At 40.4% G+C, this 20,808-nt stretch overlaps 1 protein-coding gene across 3 annotated transcripts; it reads right to left on the bottom strand.

The window, feature by feature from the left end:
• Positions 1-2,367: 2,367 nt before the first annotated feature.
• parga (poly (ADP-ribose) glycohydrolase a) lies at positions 2,368-20,732 on the bottom strand. 3 transcript variants are annotated; one of them, XM_028423919.1, is made up of 18 exons: positions 20,596-20,732; positions 19,942-20,004; positions 19,155-19,823; positions 18,943-19,045; positions 18,211-18,333; positions 18,021-18,095; positions 17,655-17,729; positions 13,854-13,946; positions 12,590-12,744; positions 9,538-9,617; positions 9,388-9,448; positions 9,062-9,137; positions 7,718-7,865; positions 5,959-6,037; positions 5,754-5,862; positions 5,297-5,402; positions 4,100-4,228; positions 2,368-3,479 (listed from the first exon to the last, which is right to left on the bottom strand). In XM_028423919.1, the coding sequence occupies exons 2-18, from the start codon at positions 19,968-19,970 to the stop codon at positions 3,274-3,276; spliced, it is 2,316 nt and encodes a 771-aa protein (XP_028279720.1). In that variant the 5' UTR covers positions 19,971-20,004; positions 20,596-20,732; the 3' UTR covers positions 2,368-3,273. The 3 variants fall into 3 exon arrangements, with proteins under 3 accessions (XP_028279720.1, XP_028279721.1, XP_028279722.1); XM_028423920.1 differs by having other exon boundaries at positions 18,943-19,042; XM_028423921.1 differs by lacking the exons at positions 19,155-19,823; positions 19,942-20,004; positions 20,596-20,732 and having other exon boundaries at positions 18,211-18,329; positions 18,943-18,963.
• Between the last annotated feature and the right edge of the window lie 76 nt (positions 20,733-20,808).

The following is a 20,808-nucleotide window of genomic DNA, read 5'->3' as shown; positions in this document are numbered from 1 at the left end:
GGACACTGAGTGCAAGGAGGAAATCACACATAGTCGCAGTTTTATTTTTGCACATCGAGCATTAATTTCAGCGACTGGAACTGACCCGGTTTGGGGATAAAAGGCGCATGTGGCTTTTAGCGGAACTGATTGGTCTTTACAGCTATAACCTACATTTTAAATGTAACCTACACTGGTTTTAACAGCATACCAACTATGAATTTGTAAATAGGCCTGTGCGTCCGTTCTGCGCAAAATATCTGCAGCTGTAAACAGCGCGCAAACGCGAACGTCCCTTGCAGGCTGCAGCCTGTGACGGTCTGCTGCACCGCTGCGTCTTGCTCACCTTCTCCCGCAGAGTACTTCACGGTCTCCTTCACACTAGAGCGCCGACATCAACTCCAAAACGTTGCCCATGTCATTCTGCATCCTTTCTATCTGGACCTCTAATCCCTCAACGTCAACATAAATCCTCATAATCTTCCCTAGGCTCTGTCATTACAAAAGCGCACCGTCACGGGGAGAAGCAAAGCTGCAGTTTAAAGTGTAAACTATGCGCCTTTATCTCTGTAAAATTACATTTACCTTAGAGTGCACCGCTTTTTTGCATTACTGTCATCGCCCGATAGGTGCAAGTAGGACAGGTACCAGTGAAGGTGACACGGATCCGAGCGCAGCCATGACTTTGGGCGCGCCCCCACCGCGCCTGTCAGGTGGTGTTTCCTCTGCACAGCCACAGGGCAGCCCGCTGCGCACAAAGGTGCCTGTGGAAACTTAACCTGCTTGGGCACAGAAATGGAAAGACAAACACTAAAACAAAACCACAAACAAAACATATGAAATCATCTAAATGTTTGTTGTGTTTGTTAGATACCAGCACTTTTGTACTTACTTGAATCCTGCCTGGGTACACACACTCCTCAACCTGACAGGCCATTTTTCCTCTGAAGATACATCACACATATGTCTTTGCCTTCAGTGTTAATTATATGAGCCAATTAAACTTTTATAAAGGCTGAAATGAGTCACTGGTACAAGTGCTTTCAGATTGATGGGCTTCTACCTTGAGTGGGTTAAACAATTAGATAATTGGCCCTCCAGCCTCTCCTTCCCCCCATCTCCAATTCTGCCCTCCTCCTCATTTGGATTTCCATCATTCATACTTGCTGGCACAGAAGGAACAATATTATCAATCATGACAAACACACCACTGAGAATTGGAAAATAGAGTGGGCACAGGGTGAGAAGAGAATGTACCAGACAGAGCAGGGCATAGGTCGAAATTTTAGAGCACCACCAATCACAGTCATAAAAAAATACAAAAATATAATAATTTACATTAAGCTGCCGCACCATGGATAAATTATTCTTAAAAAGAAGGCTCTGCATTCCCTGAAGAAGAAAAACTGTTCTCCATTATTTGCATTTGCACAGCATGTGTTTGCTGCTGCTCTCACGCTGACCTGGAGAACGTAGGGTCAGGCAATTATGAACTGAAATGCCATTTTGTTGCAGTGACTTTGCCGCCTGACAGAGATGGAGTGAAGACCGGTAGCTTTCTGACGTTTTATTAACAATGTTCATCGATGAAAAGACTTGTGCCGCCGGGAAACACATTGCAGGCTTTGTGTTAAATAACATCCTGTTTAGAATAATTATATCACAGTATTGGATAAAACTAGACCAGCTGCTGAGCATTTGCAACATTCCAGGTGTATCGGGAAATTTCTGGTGACATATTAAAGAGCAAACGTCAATCTAAAGATGACATCAATATTGCAGAATGTTGTTTATAGGATCTGCTTGCCACATTTCAGTGTTCAGCCTCTACATAAGTCTGTTATTTAACCCAGCAGGCACAAGTAACCTAAGTAAAGTTCACATCCAGGTAACAGAGGCTCACAACACACAGGTCTGCCAAAGCAAAGTGTCTTTGTACAGAAGCCCACAGCTCATTTGGTCAATGCAGAGCTCAGTACAAAGAGCGGGACGGGCAGATAATGTGTAATCCACTTATCCTAGCCAAGCCTACACACCATTTATGGAAGTCCACGTCATGAGGTTATTTAGAAACACTAATTCATCTAATAAAGCATGTTTGAAGGCGGAATTAAATTTGTCTGAAAACCCTGGATACACGTGCTATCTCAAGATTAAATAATGTAAGATTTCATAAAATTAACTGACAAAATTGCAGTGCTGGGGAACTTGGAGACGAAAAGAGGCTGCAGTAAAATCTGTTATTTCTGAGGGTCTCCAAAAAAATAAATTAAACTTGATGTCAAGAAACCTTTTTGGTTCATGCTTAAAAAATCCAATTAACCTTTTCTGTCATCTTTTGGTTTGAATCCATAAACAGCATGGATCTAAGCAAGAAATAATGCAACCTTATCAGGATATATTTTAATAGTAAAACCTAAAAACCTAAAGTACAGTACAATGCAATACATTTTCAACCTATTTATCTACTCCTGAACCCATAACTCAATGTCAATCAGAAAACACAGAGAATAACTGAAAAACCATAACCTCTGAATAAATGTGAGCAAAAACATTAACAAAAATATGTTTCGTGCAATTTTTTTTCTGTCCCCTGTTTTATTCATATGTACAATATGAATACTTTGCTCAATGCTTGATAAATTTGAAAATGAAGAGTATAGTCAATGGTCCTAGATGACCATGCCTTGGATCTGTCATCCATAGTAAAATAAGCCTTAAGGACTATGTGTATATGTTGAACTTCAACATCATAAAGGATATAAAAGAGCAGCATATAGTAGTTGTAGAGTATTTGATAAATAAATGTAACCCATGCATAGACTACAGTATGGCATCTCATCATCTCTCTGCATTCAGGAACCTCACCACAGCCTCAGTATGGTAAATAGAGATCCAAAGTAGCAAACACAATATAAGACCAAAAAACCAGGTGGGATTAAGTCCTGGTTGTCAGTAGTGAAAAGTGAACCACAACCATGCATATGTATAATATTTGGCCATATTTGTAATAGAAAAAGAATACCACGATACATTTAGACTAAAGAAAGGCCTAACAGCAACCAGGATTTACTATTGCTATAAGTCTCTGAAACATTTCACCACATTTGGTGCCGTACTACAGGGCTCCTATAACACCACCAGTGAGAAAGGCAAAACCGTGTTTTGGTAGTTTGTGTTGGGATCACAAACTTAAAGGGAGAGTGTGTGTGAGAGAGAGAAAAGGTGATTGTAAGCACAAGACTGAGAGCACACTGAAATTTCGGAACCTGGAGTCTCTTTCACAAAGGGAGGTTAAGTTACAGTCCTCCCCCGTGTTGACAGAGAGTCTGACGTCACAGGAGACATCCCAGAATCCTTAGCTGAGTCCAAGGTGTCAGTGGTTGTAGGGGAGGAGACTTTCTCATAGATGAATCTGTAGAGAGTGATGTCAGGCCGAGCCGTGTGGCAGTTCTTGCACGCCACGTTGAAGTACTGGTTCAAAAGGCTGTAAAGCTTTCCTGTGGGAGAAAAGAATGCGGAGACAGGAGAAGGAGGAGAGAAGGAGGGTCGAGAGGATAGACAAACATGGCAGATATTTAGAGAGGTACACAAAAAGGACTTAGCATCAAGAACATCAAGAAGAGAGACTGAAACTACAGCAGAAAAAAAAGAAAAATGAAAGTATGTTTGGGCTCATTTAGAAATCAAGCGCACATACACTTGCGTGAGCTTTTTTTTCCCTCCATAGCTCCACTTTAGGAAATGGATGGCTGGAGGGGAATTTCTTTGAAAGGCTTCAATAAATGTCAGCAGAAGAAAAATGAAAAGAGGGGGAGGGGAGAGGCTGGGGTCAGTTCAAGCAGTAATCCACTCTGCAGCTGAGGTTGAATGGATTGGCTGCAGAACAAGAGATGGCCCATAAGGTGGAATACTTTAACACACAGATGGACTGCCAGCAAGGACGACCTCTGCATGGAGCTTCATGAGCCCCGCAGACTCAACAGTGGCTGCTACGGTACCCAGTCTTGCTCATTATATATTCTGCTGTAAGAGCTCAACAGAGGCAGGGCTAATGATATAACTGTACACCACCTAAAAACAACAATAGCACAAACTTTTTTTTTGTGATGAATCTTACCAACAGTGACGTGGTTCTCTGTGAGAAAAGAGTGCATTTCATTGACGTCTCTCATAAGCTGAACATCTCCAAATGTGAAGTATGCCACGTCTCTCCCGGCCTCTGCTGCTGCCATACACTGAATCAGCGCTGGGAAAAAAAGCAGAATGCTGTTCAGGCAACAATATTACATTGTACTATTACATTGTATTAGTTTCAGAATTAAATCAGAAAGGTGTAATGGACCACTGAAAGTGATTGGTAAATAAGTCTGCTATAGTTAAACCCTGACAAGGTATGGCTTCTGGGAGAAAATCTAAGTGACAGGGGCAATTTGTATCAGAAGAGTAAATAATCCTCATCAACAGCACTCAATCTTTGAGCCAATGCAAATGAGGTGTAAAGACTTTAAATATTTAACACAATGGTTATAGATTTCAGATTAATGAACACATCAAACAACACATCAACATAAGAGCTTATGTAACTACCACATCTCTAGTCAGCTTGGGGACTCTAACATGAATTATAGTTATTGGCTTATAAAACAGCTATGCTAATTATAATGGGCGGGCCCCGGAAAGCAAATATAATCCTCAGGGACTTACTAAGGTCCTATCTATTCATATGCTGTGGAAGAACAGCTCGTTTTAAATTTTAACTGTACAAAAACACACCCATGTGAAACCAGGCACAACACAGCAGGTGCTCTGTTGGTAGCTTGCAACATAACAGCCACATATGAATTTAAAAAGATTACCGAGCTACACAACTGGGCAAAATACTGTAGCCTGGTGTACTCAAACAGACAGTAAATGGGCCTCTGCTTATGAAGAGTGATGTTGTGTGAGCCCACAGAGACCAGCATCAGCCTGGATTTATGGTGTCCCTTTCTTGTAATCAATCGCCCTTTTAATGGAAAACATAAATGTGTGTCAGCTGATCAATAAAGGAGGGGAAGGAACCGCAGAGTGACACCATGGGAGAGCTACTAATTGACTAGAGGGGTCTGAGAGAGACCAGCTTCTGTGAGCTTCAGTGCTGTACAGTATATGCTGAACGAATGATGCAGAATGTCCTACAGCTGGGGCCCGATAGCTGGGGAAAAAGCAGCACAGATTAAAGGCTGAGCTACTCATATTTACCTACTGCTTGAGTTTAAATCTTTACGCAGGTAATGTGATACATCTTAACTGCTGTGTTTTCAGACAATTGTACCTTTCAGCCGTGTGTCTCCGCCAAAAGCTCCACAGCCCCAGTTGCCTGTGGCTATTGCAGAGAGGTGCTTGGTGTTAGCATTGTTTCGATAGAATCCACAGTATGCCTGTATGTGATCAATGCACAGGGAGCACAGAAAAAACCCACAATGTTAGATATTATAATTAAGTTACAAATGTATGTAAAAACCTTCAAGCTGTTTCATAGAACGTATATAAAAAAAGCTTTTCTTCAGTGTGTGCAGGTGTATATTTTATTTCTTCTTTTTATTTCTGCTTGTGCTGGTTGGTAGTGTTAGTAGCCCTTTAGTTAAATTCAATGGTGATGCAGAGTTCACCACCCTAAGCTTTTTATCAAAACACTATGATATCATGTCCTGTCTACTTCTGACAATAACCTAATCTGAAAAATGATTAGGCGTCTTGCCTTTCACAAAGGTGGCTATATTTTCCCTCACCTTGTTGAGCTCTCTGGTCATCTTTTCAGGAAAGAACTGCTCAAGGAAGTGCCGATATTTAAGAGCATCAATGGCGACAATCTCCGTGCATCGTCTCTGCCAGTCATCCCTAGGAAGAACAAAAATGCCACCTTTCTTCCTTTCTCTTCTTACAAATTTAAATTTCCAGAGCAATGATTCTTAACATAACAATAGAAACCAATACCTGGGCGTCTCATCTTTGTAGCTGCCCTCCCATTTATAACTCTCAGCGTATCCAGAATATTTACTGTACTGTTCAGTTCCTGGAAGAAAAAAAAACAAGGTATAAACGACATTATTCAAGGCTCGGCAGTCAGAGCACACAGTGGGCCTAAATCTGTTTCAGCGCCTTATTTCTTAAATCAAATTTACTGCCTTCTATGGTCCCAATGTGAATACGCAGCATGTGTTTGTATTGGACTGTCATAAATAAAACCTACTTATTTGATAAGTAATCTAATTTGGTTTTTGAAATTAAAAGCAGGGAGATGGTTAGAAGAGTAGAAGGTAACCCTGGTTACATGTGAATAATACATGCAAAAAATTAAACATTACTGTATCATTCATTCATAACATCTACTGTGCTCAGGGTTAAAGTTCGAAAAATTTCATCCTCCATTATTTCAATTGAGCTGTGCTCATTTCAGGAAATGATGCCTATTAAAGGCTCCATACATTATGCATTAGGTATGAGGTGGTTAACAGCACTTCAGTGGTGAACAGGAGTTAACGTCAAGGTTTAACTGCATGTACTAGTACAGTAAAATATGTGAGTAGAGTGAGGGAGATTATAGAGAAACCAATGTTACATGTCCCTTTTAAGCATTTACCAATATTGTCTCCTATGTACTTTTTCTCTGATAAAGTATGATATAAGTTAATTGTCTGGATCTAGAAAACAACGGTGTACAATAGTGCAAATTACATTTCTGTGTCTATGCAGTCTGTGGTCACATAAAGGAAGAGAGCCAGTCGAAGTTCTACAACACTAGCGACTCCTAACGTCAAAAAAATGACCACCCCTATCACTTCGTCCATCAACAGTTGTCCTCTTCCTCCTTCACCTTGAACCTATTTAGCCTGGCAATCACCCATGACAGCATCCTGCCATATAAGCATCCATCACAAGATTACAGCATGGGTCTCTGATTCCTGATATAAAACCCCCCTGTACTGCTTAGACTTTGGTTTTGTTTTACTAGTGACACTATGCACTTGAGGAATCATGTTAGGACACCTCTTTTCAAGGAATATGATTATCCTGACAACAGAGAAAACAGAAATAGCCAGAGAGACAAGAGAAGAGAGTCCAGAAACAGAGACGAGACTTTAAGAGCAAACACTGCATGCGTGCAAGGAATATTCCGAAGGTTTTAATGAATCTATGGCGTAACTGGTCCATTCCATTAGTGGAGCAATGACCTTAGTTGGGCTATAAATTCCTTTCTGTCCAAATGTAATAACGTTAAGTGGAGAGGAGGAGAAGGAGGAGGAGGGAGAAAGAATGATATGAGGCAGGGAGGGGGGCGGTGACTAACAACTGAAGGTCACTTGGGAGAGATGGGAGTTTTAAAGAAGACAACATGGCGCCACAGCGAACAGGCGACACTGGGCTTGTCGATTTTTAGACTGTGTGTGTATTTTGTGGCATTACCAGCATGGTTCAGAGACTCCAACACACACTGTTTTACTGTTGTTTCGCAGTTTTGATCGCAACTGCACAACAACATACTGTTAAGCAGTATTTATTTAAAAATCTACTGACTTCTAGCTTTTGTCTCCAGAAGGGTATATTTAGTGCTCGTTCCAGGTAAACTGTTTTAGTAATGTAATGTGTCGGACAAAAAAAGCAAAGATGGCAGGAGGAGTTATCATAGTCACATAAAATCAAATCCTGAAGTCTAGGAATAATAATCAGCATTTACGTGCATGTGACTGATCACCTGTGATGATGAGGCATTCATTGTGTTCCAGTGCTTCAGTGAAGAGGCGAGAGACAATGAGCTCAGGGTTAATGAGAAACCTGATCTCTTCCTGCACCAGTCCATGTCCTGTGACTCCACCTCCTACAAGCCTGTTTGCAAAGTCCACCTAGAGAAATACAAGGAAAGTTCACAAACATCAGTCAACCCCACCGTCTACTCACTGTGTTCATTTTGGGTCATTCCTTAAACTATGGGATGTTCATTATTTTTTTCCATCAGCACTTTGTTTGACCCTGGCAGACATGATAACTATAAGTAAGTATAAGTTTCCACTGAATTTGAAGAAACAACTCTATTAGTTTCTAATTATCTGTCCACCACTGAGTTATTTACTCATTTAATGCAGACAAATGTCTAAGCACAAAAGCACTGTTTCCTGCATGGGAATAATGAGATCAGGAAATCGGACAACATGGCTGTACTAACTTTTGAAAATGACTGCAAGTCCCAAAATTCTGTTTATTGCCTAACATTAAATGGAGCGAAAGACAATAAAGTACTGACTGTGTGTGCTCATTTCTCTGGATACTGAAGCCTCGTGCTATGTAAGCTCATGCCTTGTTTTTGTGGCACAGAGAAAAGAACAGCCCATTCAATCACAATGCTGATATTTAAACAGCCTGTCAGGGGTGAAGGTTCTGCTCAGTGGCCCACAGCTACGTCAATCTTTGTGACAGTGTGTTTGTGTGCACATGTGTATGTTTTTGAACCAGTCGCTCAACTCCTCACCTTCACTGGTTGAGCCCTAACCTCAACCCTCCCTCCCCCACACCCTTCAATATCACCTCCTGACAGGATGACAGCCCACTCTGCCCTATCAAAACTCAACATACAGCCACTGCCCAGCCTGCTGAGGTAGCCATCAATCCACCAGTAGGACACCAGGCCCACTGGGTCACCCCAGTGAGATGGCTCATCCTCTTTTTCTCCATGTGCTTTCCCTCATGCCCCACCCATGGGTTTTCTCCTCCTCTCGTGCCACTCTGAGCTACTCATGTGTATACATCAACTGTCACCTAAAGTGCAAAATAAAGCAGCTGCCCAGGAATACAGATACATCTATCTGAGAGAGATCAGAGGATAAAGTGAATTATTGCAGAGAGACCCAAGAACCTTGGTTATTGAACTAAATTATTTTACTAATATCAAGCTGAAGGTAGTCGCATTTAGAGCAAGAACAAGGTGGTTTATTATTATTATTACACAAGAAAGAGTGTCTTACAGTTACTGAGGGACAATGACTGACATTTATTACGTTTAATAGCCAGTACTTGGCATTAGATGCTGTAGAGAAAGTCCTACCTGCAGCATTCCGTATCCATCATTTTCAATGGTTCCTTCATAAGTGATATGTAAGCGTGTCAGCTGAGTCTGAGAGCTTGTTGACAAAGAGAGAATGCAAACATTTCACTGTTTATAGACTGCAAAGACCATCTACAATGCATGAATGCAATTTCTAAAACTGTCAAATATTTACTGCAAATTGTATTTAAAAAATCATTCTAGTTACCATTCCTTTAATTTACAGTGTTTGTGAACTGTGGCATGTGTTAATATTTGGCTAACTTAGAAATCACTTTTGACATGACTTTTATTTGTAGTTGATGTAAATTTCACAAATGTTCTACCTTTCCCAGTTTGGAGGATTGTTCAATGCTTGTCTTGTGAATGTAACCAGGCCTTTGGGCTCTTGAAAAAAAAACAGAGGGAAAAAAAATCATATGAAATGTTCATCAAAACAAAGCCAGCATTAAACAAACAACATCGTTGGTGCTTACTGGTTTGTGTTACTCTCCTGAAGTAACACAGCAGTGTTTTCAACTTCTCAATTTTTCTTGGTGAAGATCCTTCAAAAAACCTGAAAGGGAAAGGAATTAATCTCATTTAGTACAAGTAAAGACCAGAACATTTTAATGATGTGTTACACCTTAGCAGATGAGAAGTATTAATGTTTTCACTCAGTCATTAACGCTAGCTCACTGCACAACCATGCTACAGCAACATGAGAGAGGTCAGGCTTTCAAACTGACATGATGTCTCTCCCATCTACCTACATCGTTCATACAATGACACTGCCTGAGGCCCCTTCTCTGCTCTTCAGAGTTAGGATTGAAACTAGGGTAGGGGAATGGGGAGCTTAAATCATCTCATACTAGTACCCTCCCTCCATTTAATCTAAGCCGATGACTAATCACAGTTGAGCATTCATCTTTTCCCCCACTGAGCTCTGCCCATGAAACAAAAAATGCAGTAAAAGTCATTCAAAGAATAAAAAAGACTAATCTGTTACAGATTATTTCTACATATTAAGTGCCTCACTACACTAACTGCTTCCATTCCTTTTGTCAGTGTCAATTTAGCATTACGTACCCTGGAGGACAACATGTCTATGTGACAGTGTGAAGGGAAACACTGTGGATAAGGCTGAAATTGTTTCTAGTATAGCCTCGCTGAAGAGGGAAGGGCAACTAATTATGAAGGATTTAGTTACAAGATATACTGCAGCAGTTTAAGGATTAGTCACATCAATTAGTTGGCTCTTCTCCACTAAAACCATTTCCATATATAAAGTGGACATTTTTCTGACAGTTTCACATTACTGGTTATATCATTTTCTTAAAAATTAGATAAGCTGTCTCATATTGACAACACAAACACTACAAGAGAAGGGTTTATTTCTTGGTAATGAGCTTTCATGGTTGACCACACTGTTAAACAAGTTCCCAATGTCATTTTCTTCTTAAACAGAAAAACACAAACTAAAGAGATGAGTCCTCTGCCTTCTCTCCTCCCACTTGAATCTATCCATCACTTAGGAGAGGACAAACCTTGACAGTTCTGCCAAAACAGCAATCAGCAGATTGCTTGCTGCCCTGCTTGTCCAAGACAGAGCACTACTGTAGCCGATAAGCAAAGTGACGGACACTCCCTCAATTACAGCGAGAAAGGGAGGGCTAGTAACGATCCAGGGCCCATTTTAAGCTGCAGTGGTTGTCTTGTCTTGTCTCATCTTCTCAGAAACACCAAGCGTTTTTTTTCCTCCTGCGTTTTGCTGCAGGCATAATTGCTGATAGCTAAGGGAGACCAGTTCTCAACAGCCAACTTTACATCTGAATCAATGCTAACATTATTACAGCACTCATACAGATGACACATAGACGATGGTGCACGTACGTTTAGGGTTTAGATAAAATGCTGGAGCTGAAGGTCTGGGGAGGAGGTGGAGCATCTGGACCCAATACCCACAGATAATCAATAAGACCATAAAATGTAAATAATACTACTAAACCCTGAAAGGACAGCATATAGCTAATTAGATATTGGTCAACAATAAGAGATCATGTCAAAATAATATAGTACGAAGCCAGCACTACTTCATCATCATAATCATAACAAGGAGCATCTCCAGTACGTCAGGGACCAAGCAGAAGTTACTGCAAAATACACTAATGAGGAGAAGGTTGCCTCACTAAAATTGGCTAAAATTGAGTTGAGGTGATATCTGGACAATGTTCAGGTTACACGGAGGCATTTACTGTCCAAAATACAATTCTAAGGCAAGGTAACAAAATCTGCTACCATCCCCTCCTTACTTATAAACAACATCTCTACAGGCCAGGTACCAAGAAAAAAATACTTGAAAACATCCCAGCAGATTTCATTAGCAGCCTGCCAAAGTCTTCATGTCATTAATTTCAAGTATGCTGCACATTTGAACACTCAAATAGGGTTACTTATGCTAGTCTTTAAAGAGATTTCAGTGTAAGTGACAGGAAGAAAAAAAAAATCAAGGGACTATCTTACTGAGTTACTGTCTTGTTAGAGCAAAATTCTCTCTTTGTGTCAACGTCACTCTACTTCAAATCTGCAGGCAAATGCTGGATACTGGAAGTTTTATACTTAAAACAATGCAGCTATTGAAGATATCTACTTGAAAGTCATAAACTCCAAATAAACTTCTGAAACAGTGAAAAAAACAAGTGTAAAGTAGCAGGAATCATGCATGCACCCAGAGTTATACTGAAGCCATCTCACAAGTTTACCTTTCTTCCAAACAAAATGACACATCAACATTATGAGGGAAAAAAAGACAAAAAGGCAAGTGTGCACAGCCTATCAACACAATTTGTTTCAATTAGCTACTCCAACCTTTCTTAGCGGACCAATAGTTTTGAGTGGGTAGAAACAGAGAAAACCAATTTAACACACCAACTCTGATGACCCTCCTACACAAACACAACAAAAACATCTGCCCACAGCGCCATCCTGAAGCCACTCCAGTGAGAGGGGCAGTTAAAGCACACACACTGTGCAACTTTTAAAAAAGCTCAACCATGTGTGAACAAATGAGACTTTACACAGTATTACTAGTGCATATTGTGATCCAACTGCATACAAGCCAAAAAGGAAACTTCAGCAGCGCATTTACAAAATGAGCCGAGTAATAACATTTATTCATCTATTAAGGCAGTAGTGCCCCCTGATGGAAATCCGTTTATTAAACTACAAACTGACCCACTCAATTAACCACAGCATTGTAATAGATCTTTCATTATATATACATCTGAATGTTTTTAGGCTCCAGAAACACTAATAAAAACACATTTTATGATGCCTTCAAAATCTGAAACACTCAAATAGGAAGCAACAGACTCGGTAGAGTACAGCATCTACCTATTCTCCTGCTCCAAGTAATGGCTGACAGAGGGACTCAATGACAAAATCTCATTTTATGAAGGAAAATGATAACAGCCCACTCAATTACTCACTACTGAGCTACTGATTATTATGTGCCTTCCTAGATTTCTCTCATGGGCAATATGTCTTTACCTGTTGAAGTTGATCTCAGGATAATTGCAGTACTCAGACTTGCGAGAGTTGCGTCGGGGGAATGTGCAGAAGAAGGCATTGGCCAGCAGACAGGCTATTTGATCCTGAGACAAAGTGAGGGAATGGTTCATCCTTGACTTTAGGAGAGGAATTGGCTAGAAAAATAAAAAAAAATGTCTCATATCAAAACAGTGTAAATGTGTAGTGTCAAAGTACAGAGACACGGGAACACAGAAACAAGGACAGATGCTGAAATGACATACAAGTGTATGTGGGTGCAGTGGTGTAGGTTGGACGATAATGAGGGTAGATAATTAGTTTAGCAATCGAGCAAGCAGAGGAGACACACAGAGTTCCATTAGGTAAATGGGTGGTAGTAATTAAGGTCCTGGTTTTCTTGATCTCCCCCAGGTTCGTTCAGTCAGACACACGGGGGTTATCCATCTTCAGTGATTAGCGCTAAAGAGCCTCCCAAGGCTGCCCAGTTAGCAGATCAATACCAGCTCTAATAACACACACATAAACATTAGCCTTGACGCTAAACTGCAAAACGAAGCAGAGGGAGTCAGAATGCTTCATTAACAAACTGCTACAAAAATAGCAGTTAGTGGAGATAACTATGCCAGAAATACATTTCTTAAAGAAGAGCATCCTGCCCACTGGTTTCTGTCTCCAGCGGGGGTGAATTTATTTTATTCGATTAGACTCTGAATCGTAATGTGATTACAAAAAATACCAATCTTGTAATTCTTGAATTACAATAACTGATGACAGAGGATGAAAACAGAGACGAATGGAGATGACATTTAAGAAGATCCATGACATGGATAAGCTCTATTTCAGAGAGGCCTATTAAGGTTCTATGTGGCTGATATCAGACCAGGTTCAGCTCACAGGAGAGGGAAGCTTAAAGAAACTGTCTATTTTTATCATTTTAAAATGCAGTCGATGCTTAGTGCACCGAATGCAAAAAGTAAGAGGAGTTTCCTCAAGTGCACAGGCATGACACATGAAGTTGGCGACAGGCATGACATGGACCTCTCCTCTGTGGGCCTTCTTTGCTAATGAAGCAGCTCTTGGACCTAAAACGGGGCATTCATTATATACCAGTCATAACTCATGAGTCGATCTGTCCTCCTTGCAGCAGTCACTTGCATGCTTCCTCCTATATACCTGTCATTTTAACAACTACTGATGCCTTTCTACAAAGAAACCCCTAATCATAGTATGTGTATCATACATGTTGATAAATAATAACACTTACCATAGTGCACAGACGAGTAGCGCTGAGTGCCAGGTCTACCATGGAAGGTAATACAACCTCAAACAGGTGCTGTACTTCACAATGCTCAAGATACTGGGGAGGGAAAGAAAAACATACAAGCTGAAGTATTGTTAAATGGGATATCTCTGTGGAGCTGACTGCCTACTTAGGCAGGCAGTTACTCGGAGCCAGCAGTCAGGGTGACTGATTATATCTGAAGTGACATATTGTTTTTTTTTTTTTTTAACAGCACTGGTTTTTCCAACTGAAATGTTAGGCAAAATGAATAAATTAAGGAAGTGAAAATGTATGCTATTATTATTATTATTATTTGTTTAATTCAGTGATACATATTTATATTTAATAATATTTATAAAAAAGTTACAAGATGTGTATCTCGGTTTTGAAATGTGAAATTTAACCACGCCAAATGATTTCCACCTGTACCTGTGCAGTAATGAAGTCTAGTGTTATCTTAAGACAAAGAAACAGGATGGCACTGAAAAATACAAGGAGCTGCCAACAACTCAATAACAAGTTGAAACTGTCAAATAACGACTGTCTGAGGTTATAACCTATTACCAGCAGCCAATATCTAAGGAGGGCTTTCTCATTTCTGACGTGAAAACTTTCAATGAAGGAACCACAGGGTTATTGTTGTTACAGGGTGAATTCCTGCTCCATGGATATCAATAATCCCAGGACTACAGAGATGAAAAAAGAAACAGAAATCCTGCAGAGCCACTCACAGCAGAAAAAACCACCATCAATCTGAAAAGAAGCCCAGCACGGCCGAGACACCCATACTTCAGCCTGTAGCTTACCTCAGCATCCATCTGCAATTCCCTCTAAAATAAACACCCAGTTATTCCATCATACACCTAGATTTACAACGCAATCATTTATAAGTGTATTGGCTTCGAATGTCACTGTCATCAATCACTTGCCTTATTCTATCAAGGTAAGCAGGGGAGCTAGTGCTGATTAAATGGACCTTCTGTAGCAAATGCAAATGGCCAATTGTGGAGACAGTGGCAGGGTGGCTTGATTTTCCGCGGGAAATCTTTGGTGGTTGATTTGGCCAGCGGCATTTATATGGCTGCAGAGCAGGTCTGACTAAACGCTGTCAGAAGTAATGAGCTGGCAGGCATCATAAACCGCTCCTGTGGGACTAATAGATGGTAGTGGGTGATGCGGCAGGATGGGGGCAGAAAGATGATTCGTCCACCCCCAACTCACATCCCCACCCCGAGCTTTTCCACATCTACAGCAGTGGGCCACAGGGTTAAGCAACACACATAAACTATACATTTCCCACCCATAAATATGACAAACTGAGTTCCTTTAGGACAGTAGAGATTCAGTGCTGCATACACTAATCATTGATTACACATTGATCTGCTATCCATTCAGGTCTTATTATAGCTACAGTTTAATTTAGAAATCTTCTAAGAATGTATTTGTAGTGTATTTTGTGTCAAACTCTATGATACTTTTTCACTACACCGCACAAAACTAAGAGGAATAGAGTGTGCTGTTGTCTTGGTGTACTCCTGGAGCCTCAGCTGTACTTATTCCTGCACTGCTTTCCTGCTCTGCCTTCAGACATTCATCAGAAACTGACACAGTGACAGTTTCATTTGCCGGGGGAGAAATACTAAGACAATTTACAGACAAGCCGTAATTTGGATAACCCTTTTTTTTTTTTTGCTCCTATGGCTATTACACATTGAGCGGAGTGTCAGTCACCGTACCTCTTGACAATTACCCCAGTGCTACAAAAATGTTGCTCTAGATTTAATTAGGTGTTCCTGGCTGAGGAGAGTGACAGTAAGCATTCAAACTCACCATAAATGGAAGGAAATAGGAGTATGTTCTTAAGAAAAAGGTATGATGTGTGCACTTGTTACTCACCTGAGCTGCCAACTATCACAGAATATTATTTTAACTGCACTGGACTGTGCATGTATAAATAAGAAAATATAACAAACTTCAAATGGTGAATATCTGATAATCTTTCCTCTGTCAATCCTGTCTTTTCAAGTCCTGCATATTGTTCTTCATATTTAATCATCCACCACCATCACTAGATATTCTAAATCTGTACACTGAGAGTACAGTGTGCACTACAGCACAGTGTACCTCTCACATTCTCAAATCCTGGATTTAACTTTTAACTTGTGACGTTCAAACATTGAATCATCATCCTTCTCCTAAAAGTGTCACTCTCCACTGCAAAATGCCTCAACAGGAAAGAAATGAAAAAAGTCGAGGGAATACTGTGTTCAGGGCAGTGAATAGACAGTTGAGTAGCTGATGCAATACGTTCCTGGAAGAGCGTCTTTCTTCCTGGCCTTACTTAGCATCCTTACAGATTTAATGGGCCCTTTTAATTAAATTGGATTAAGCTATAAAAAGGCTTAGGTGGTTATTGATCTTTGGAGCACTCCGACTTACTCTGAGAAATTATTTCAGGGAGGAGAAAAAAAAGGCCATTTCGGAATTGTCTGAATTTTGCTGAGTAATTCACAATAGGAAGGATGACGTTCTAATACCTGGCATTACATGCAGGGGCAGAGGCATCGTTTCAGAAGGGGGACTGGTTGTTTAGGCGTAGGGCAATTTCAATCAAATGACTGAGACAAGCTCTTTCGCTTTCCTTAGTGAAAAAGAAGGAAACTAAACAATCAACACATGAAAACTGGGGGAGGGTCATTGTCTGCAGTTGGAAGCCACACCACAAATGTAAACAACTTTAGCTACAAATGAACAACAATGTGAAAAGATGTTTTTTTCTAAAATTTAGAGTAGACATTTGAAGAACAGTTCAGTTAATGAATGAGTGAGTTCATTTCTAACATGAAACTAGCTAAAAAGTAAGTCATCTAACCTTTGTAGCTTATATGCTTATTAACTGAGCATCTAAATTATTTGATGTTATTACACTCATTTTATTAAAACCTGTTCACCTCAACTCACACTGAAAATAGCGTCTTGCTGGCTAGTGTGCTGCACAGTGGTTGCAGCAATTAATTTCTGCACATAATAATAATTGGCTACTTCTCAGCTCACATCTTTCCTCCTAAGCGCTTACAGCAGCATCCCAGGAAGTGCACGTCTCTACCATGATTTAAAAAACAAACAAACACAAACAGCATATAACATGCTTACTCTGGCCACGGTGCATTCCAGACAACTGAACTCTATAGCTGGGACAGAGGGGACAGATACAAAAAGGATGCGGGACACATCCCACACATATCCTGCATCCACTATTTTGTTTTTAAAATCCAATTTTAAAAGCAATCTTGTTATACTGAAAATCAGGTAATATTCAGCCCACATGGAAAGAAGCGGCATGTAATTATAGTCCCTAACCGATTGCACAAAGGATAAGAAGTGTTAAATTAAAGAAGAAGCACAGAAAAAAAGGAAGAGATTCCCTTGGTTCACCTGCAACATCTGCTGCTGCTATGCTCTGTGCTCATCTGTCCTAACTGTGTGCTGCTCCCCTGAGACTCCCAGGTACCAAGAGGGGGTGACTCACACTGATGGGCTTACAGCCAAATAAATTAAGGCAGATTTTTTCTGTGATGACAACTAATTCACTATCTTTATAAATACAACCATGGAGAGTAAAACAAACACTTCCAACATGTGGGAGATTACCTCGAATGGCCCATTACATTAAAAAATGTCACCCATCGAAAATAATTCTATTTAGAATTTATTAAAATTTACTTTTATTCATTTGAATTGAATTCCATGACCATAAAGATCATCTTGTTTGGAAGCACGTACCTCTGTGCAAAGAAGGTTCAGGGCAGTGAAGTCCCATTTCTTTACATGGGCTGTGTTATACCTCAATATTGCATCCTGAGGGAAGGAATAAGAGGCTTATTTAATTATAGTAGATTAAAATTATATACAATTAGATTACCAAAAAACAAAGCACATAAACAATAACAATTACAGATTATAGGTCTAGTTACATGTCATAAAATACAATTGTTGTAAACTCTGCCACCTTGTGGTCATTTATGGAATAACTTTTGGAAAATGAAAGGCGTGTTTCTCCTCACTCAAAAAAGAAAACACAAATATCAGAGGACAGACAGTGAGAGTATAGTAAGAAAATGAAGGCAATACACTTCCTAAGTTGCTCACCCTCACATCCAGGCAACTTTTGAACCCTCCACGCAAGGCAGAGTGGATTAGCTCCCACCGACTTTGGACTCTATCCTACAATACGTAAAACATGATAAAATTACATAATTTGAACTACAATTTTTCCACTCAAAACCTTGTTTTGTTGAAATGATGCCCTGATACAGCCAAAGAGCTATAATTAGTATACCTCAGTTTCTGTAGGAAGTGTGTTCTTCTCAGAACAGGGCATCTTCACTGACACGTCATCCCATGCATCTTTGAACTTTGTGGGGTATGGGACAGGGAGCTCTCCCTCCCGGAGGAGATCTGTCTGTAACAGAGACATGAAAACACAGAGAGAACAACATATCCTTACAGGTTACTGATGTTTTTAATGATTTTCTCTGGTAATTAACAGGTATGCTGAAGGTTCTTGTCATCTTACATCTAAAGGCATAGAAAACGAGCTTGACTTGTGACATTTGTCATACATTACATTGCTAGTTGACTGCATTTAAACACAGAAATCCAAACTGTGTTTAAATGCAGACGTCTTATATTAATCCAACAGAAGTAATTAGTGATTAGGTGTGTAGAGTTAAGTTTCTACGGTTGTGGTCGTTGATGTTAAAGACAGTTGTAGCTACATAGCAGCACTGACAATGTTCCCGTGGGACTAGCAGTGGAAGAGAGCCTGATACGACCTTTACTGACAAGAGGCCCTGAGGGGATCATGGAGAATGGCTTTACTCGGCCCAGCACCATCTCCCGTTTTACCATTTAGGCTTCTCTCTCAGGCTTTCCTCTTAATAAAACACAAAGTGAAGTCCTATCATGCAATGCCCTGTCACATCTGCATGCACAGCCTTGTTATGACTGCAGTCTTCTTCGCCACACACACACAAAGAGAGCCACCAAGGACAAATGGCTGTTGACTCACCCTGACTGTCACAGTGTGACTAGGCACTACTTTCAGGTGAGACAGAGGAGGGGCACACTGGGGTATTCTGTTCAGCTCTTCTATGGGTGTCCCCAACCATCTTCTGTCCATGTTTTGCAATCCAAATGAAACAAAGGTCAGAACAAAAACAGAACATGTCAATGTATTATCATGTTATGAATGACACAGAAAGTATATTAGAAGAAACGTACCTTCTAAAATGAGGGTTTGTTTGGCTTTCAATTATATCTTGGCTCATATTACAGGGGCCATTGCACTCTGTTATCTGAACATCCTCAGCTCCTGTGGCAACTAGATGGACTCTTTCTTTAGACAAACTTCCACAATCAGAGTCTTTGAAACTCTTCTGCAATTCCATCAAGTGAGCCTTTGTAAAGCCAAAGTCTTCTGGACAAGAACTGCCATCACAATCATTGCCTGCAGAGTTGTTGGTCATCATGGATTTACAGACTGGACTGTCAGGGCTTAACATCTCCACGTCGCTGGATGTAGTTGCAACCTTTCTGGGGCTATTACTAAGACAGATGGTGAGTTTTGAATTTGAAGTGAGTGCAGAAACACATGTTGTTTTAACAGGGTGTGGGCCAGGTGAACTGGGCCTCTTAGATTTCTGCACACTAGAGCAGAGAGTGTGAGCTGTGCCACCTCTGCTGCCTGCAGGAACAGATTCACTCATGTCACCTGCAAGTCCAAAGTCCATCCATCCATCCACAGAATTTTGAGACTCATTGTCACCCTGTGTTTTCTCTGTTAGTACAGAGTCTTTTGAAGTTCCACAAAAGAGTTCATCTCTTTGATCAGTTCGGGTATTTTGTTCATGATCAGTCTTTAAATCATCAGGCTGGACTTCACCAATCAAACTGCAGCAGAATAGAAGCAAAGTGAGAGAAGTTTGTTTGGACATGTTCTAAACATAATTAGCAAGTCATGAAAGGCACAGACAGGTGCTCTGAGCAGTTAACCTGATGTTTGCTTTACCTTCTTTGAGAATCCATCACTTCATCCATCTTTCAGGTTTTATTCAGGAGGACCCTAAAGGGACTAAATAAGACAAATAATGATACTTCTATCACCTATGTCCTAAGCATACATCATACATTTTAACAGCTCCTCTTCATACAAATCTCTGCTAATGTCTACTCTTGTTCAGATGATACATTCAGCAAGGAAAACTTTGTGATTTCGCTACACTCTTTCCATAATATGGCGCGATGCAAACGCTGGGATGAGTTTTAGTACAGAGCTGCAAGTGACAGTTTACCCTCTTGCTCGTGTTTTCTTTTCTGTTTTGTACACATTAACATGCTTGGCGAAAATATCTGCTTCTGTCAGGTACTACGAAGCTTTAGTAAGCTAGCTAACTAACTGTATAGGTTACTGTTGATATTACCTTCGCGTTCAAACACAGCAAATAGGTAGCATAAATAATAGTCCGAGGATTTGACATAGCTTAGACCGCAGCACATCTCGCGGCCCTTAAAAACAAGTCAGCTTGAGTTAACACAGCTTTTATCGAACCGTTAGCTTTTATTCGTTAGCTTCGATTAATGTGGGCTCCACAGACGTATTCCTGCCTGGCCATGCTAACACTGCAGTCTCAATCACAAGAAAAAGAGATACGTCACGACTTACAGGCATGTCCGTCTACATGTAAGACTTCTGACTGCAATGCCTTCCACAGTTATTTATTTATCATGTATAAACTATTTGCTCTCTCACTCTACATCACTCCAAATGTTACCGTTCGGTTATTGGTTTACGTTCACTTGTTTATTGCAGCTGCTACAGCTTGACGGCAGGAAAAATCTGACCAATCAAAACACTTTTCAGGGGACGTAGAGGCGG

This window comes from Parambassis ranga, chromosome 15 (genome assembly GCF_900634625.1).
Source record: "Parambassis ranga chromosome 15, fParRan2.1, whole genome shotgun sequence".
Taxonomy (NCBI): domain Eukaryota; kingdom Metazoa; phylum Chordata; class Actinopteri; family Ambassidae; genus Parambassis; species Parambassis ranga.
Note: the sequence above shows the minus strand (reverse complement) of the source record. Positions and strands in the feature narration are given on the sequence as shown.

Bases quoted from the DNA above. Each gene is read 5' to 3' on its own strand.
- parga (XM_028423919.1), bottom strand. From the start codon at position 19,970: ATGGATGAAGTGATGGATTCTCAAAGAAG. The intron at 17,730-18,020 runs GTGAGCAACTTA...TCCTTCCCTCAG, and splicing joins AAAGTTGCCTGGATGTGAGG to GATGCAATATTGAGGTATAA. The intron at 5,403-5,753 runs GTGAGGGAAAAT...GATCACATACAG, and splicing joins TGACCAGAGAGCTCAACAAG to GCATACTGTGGATTCTATCG.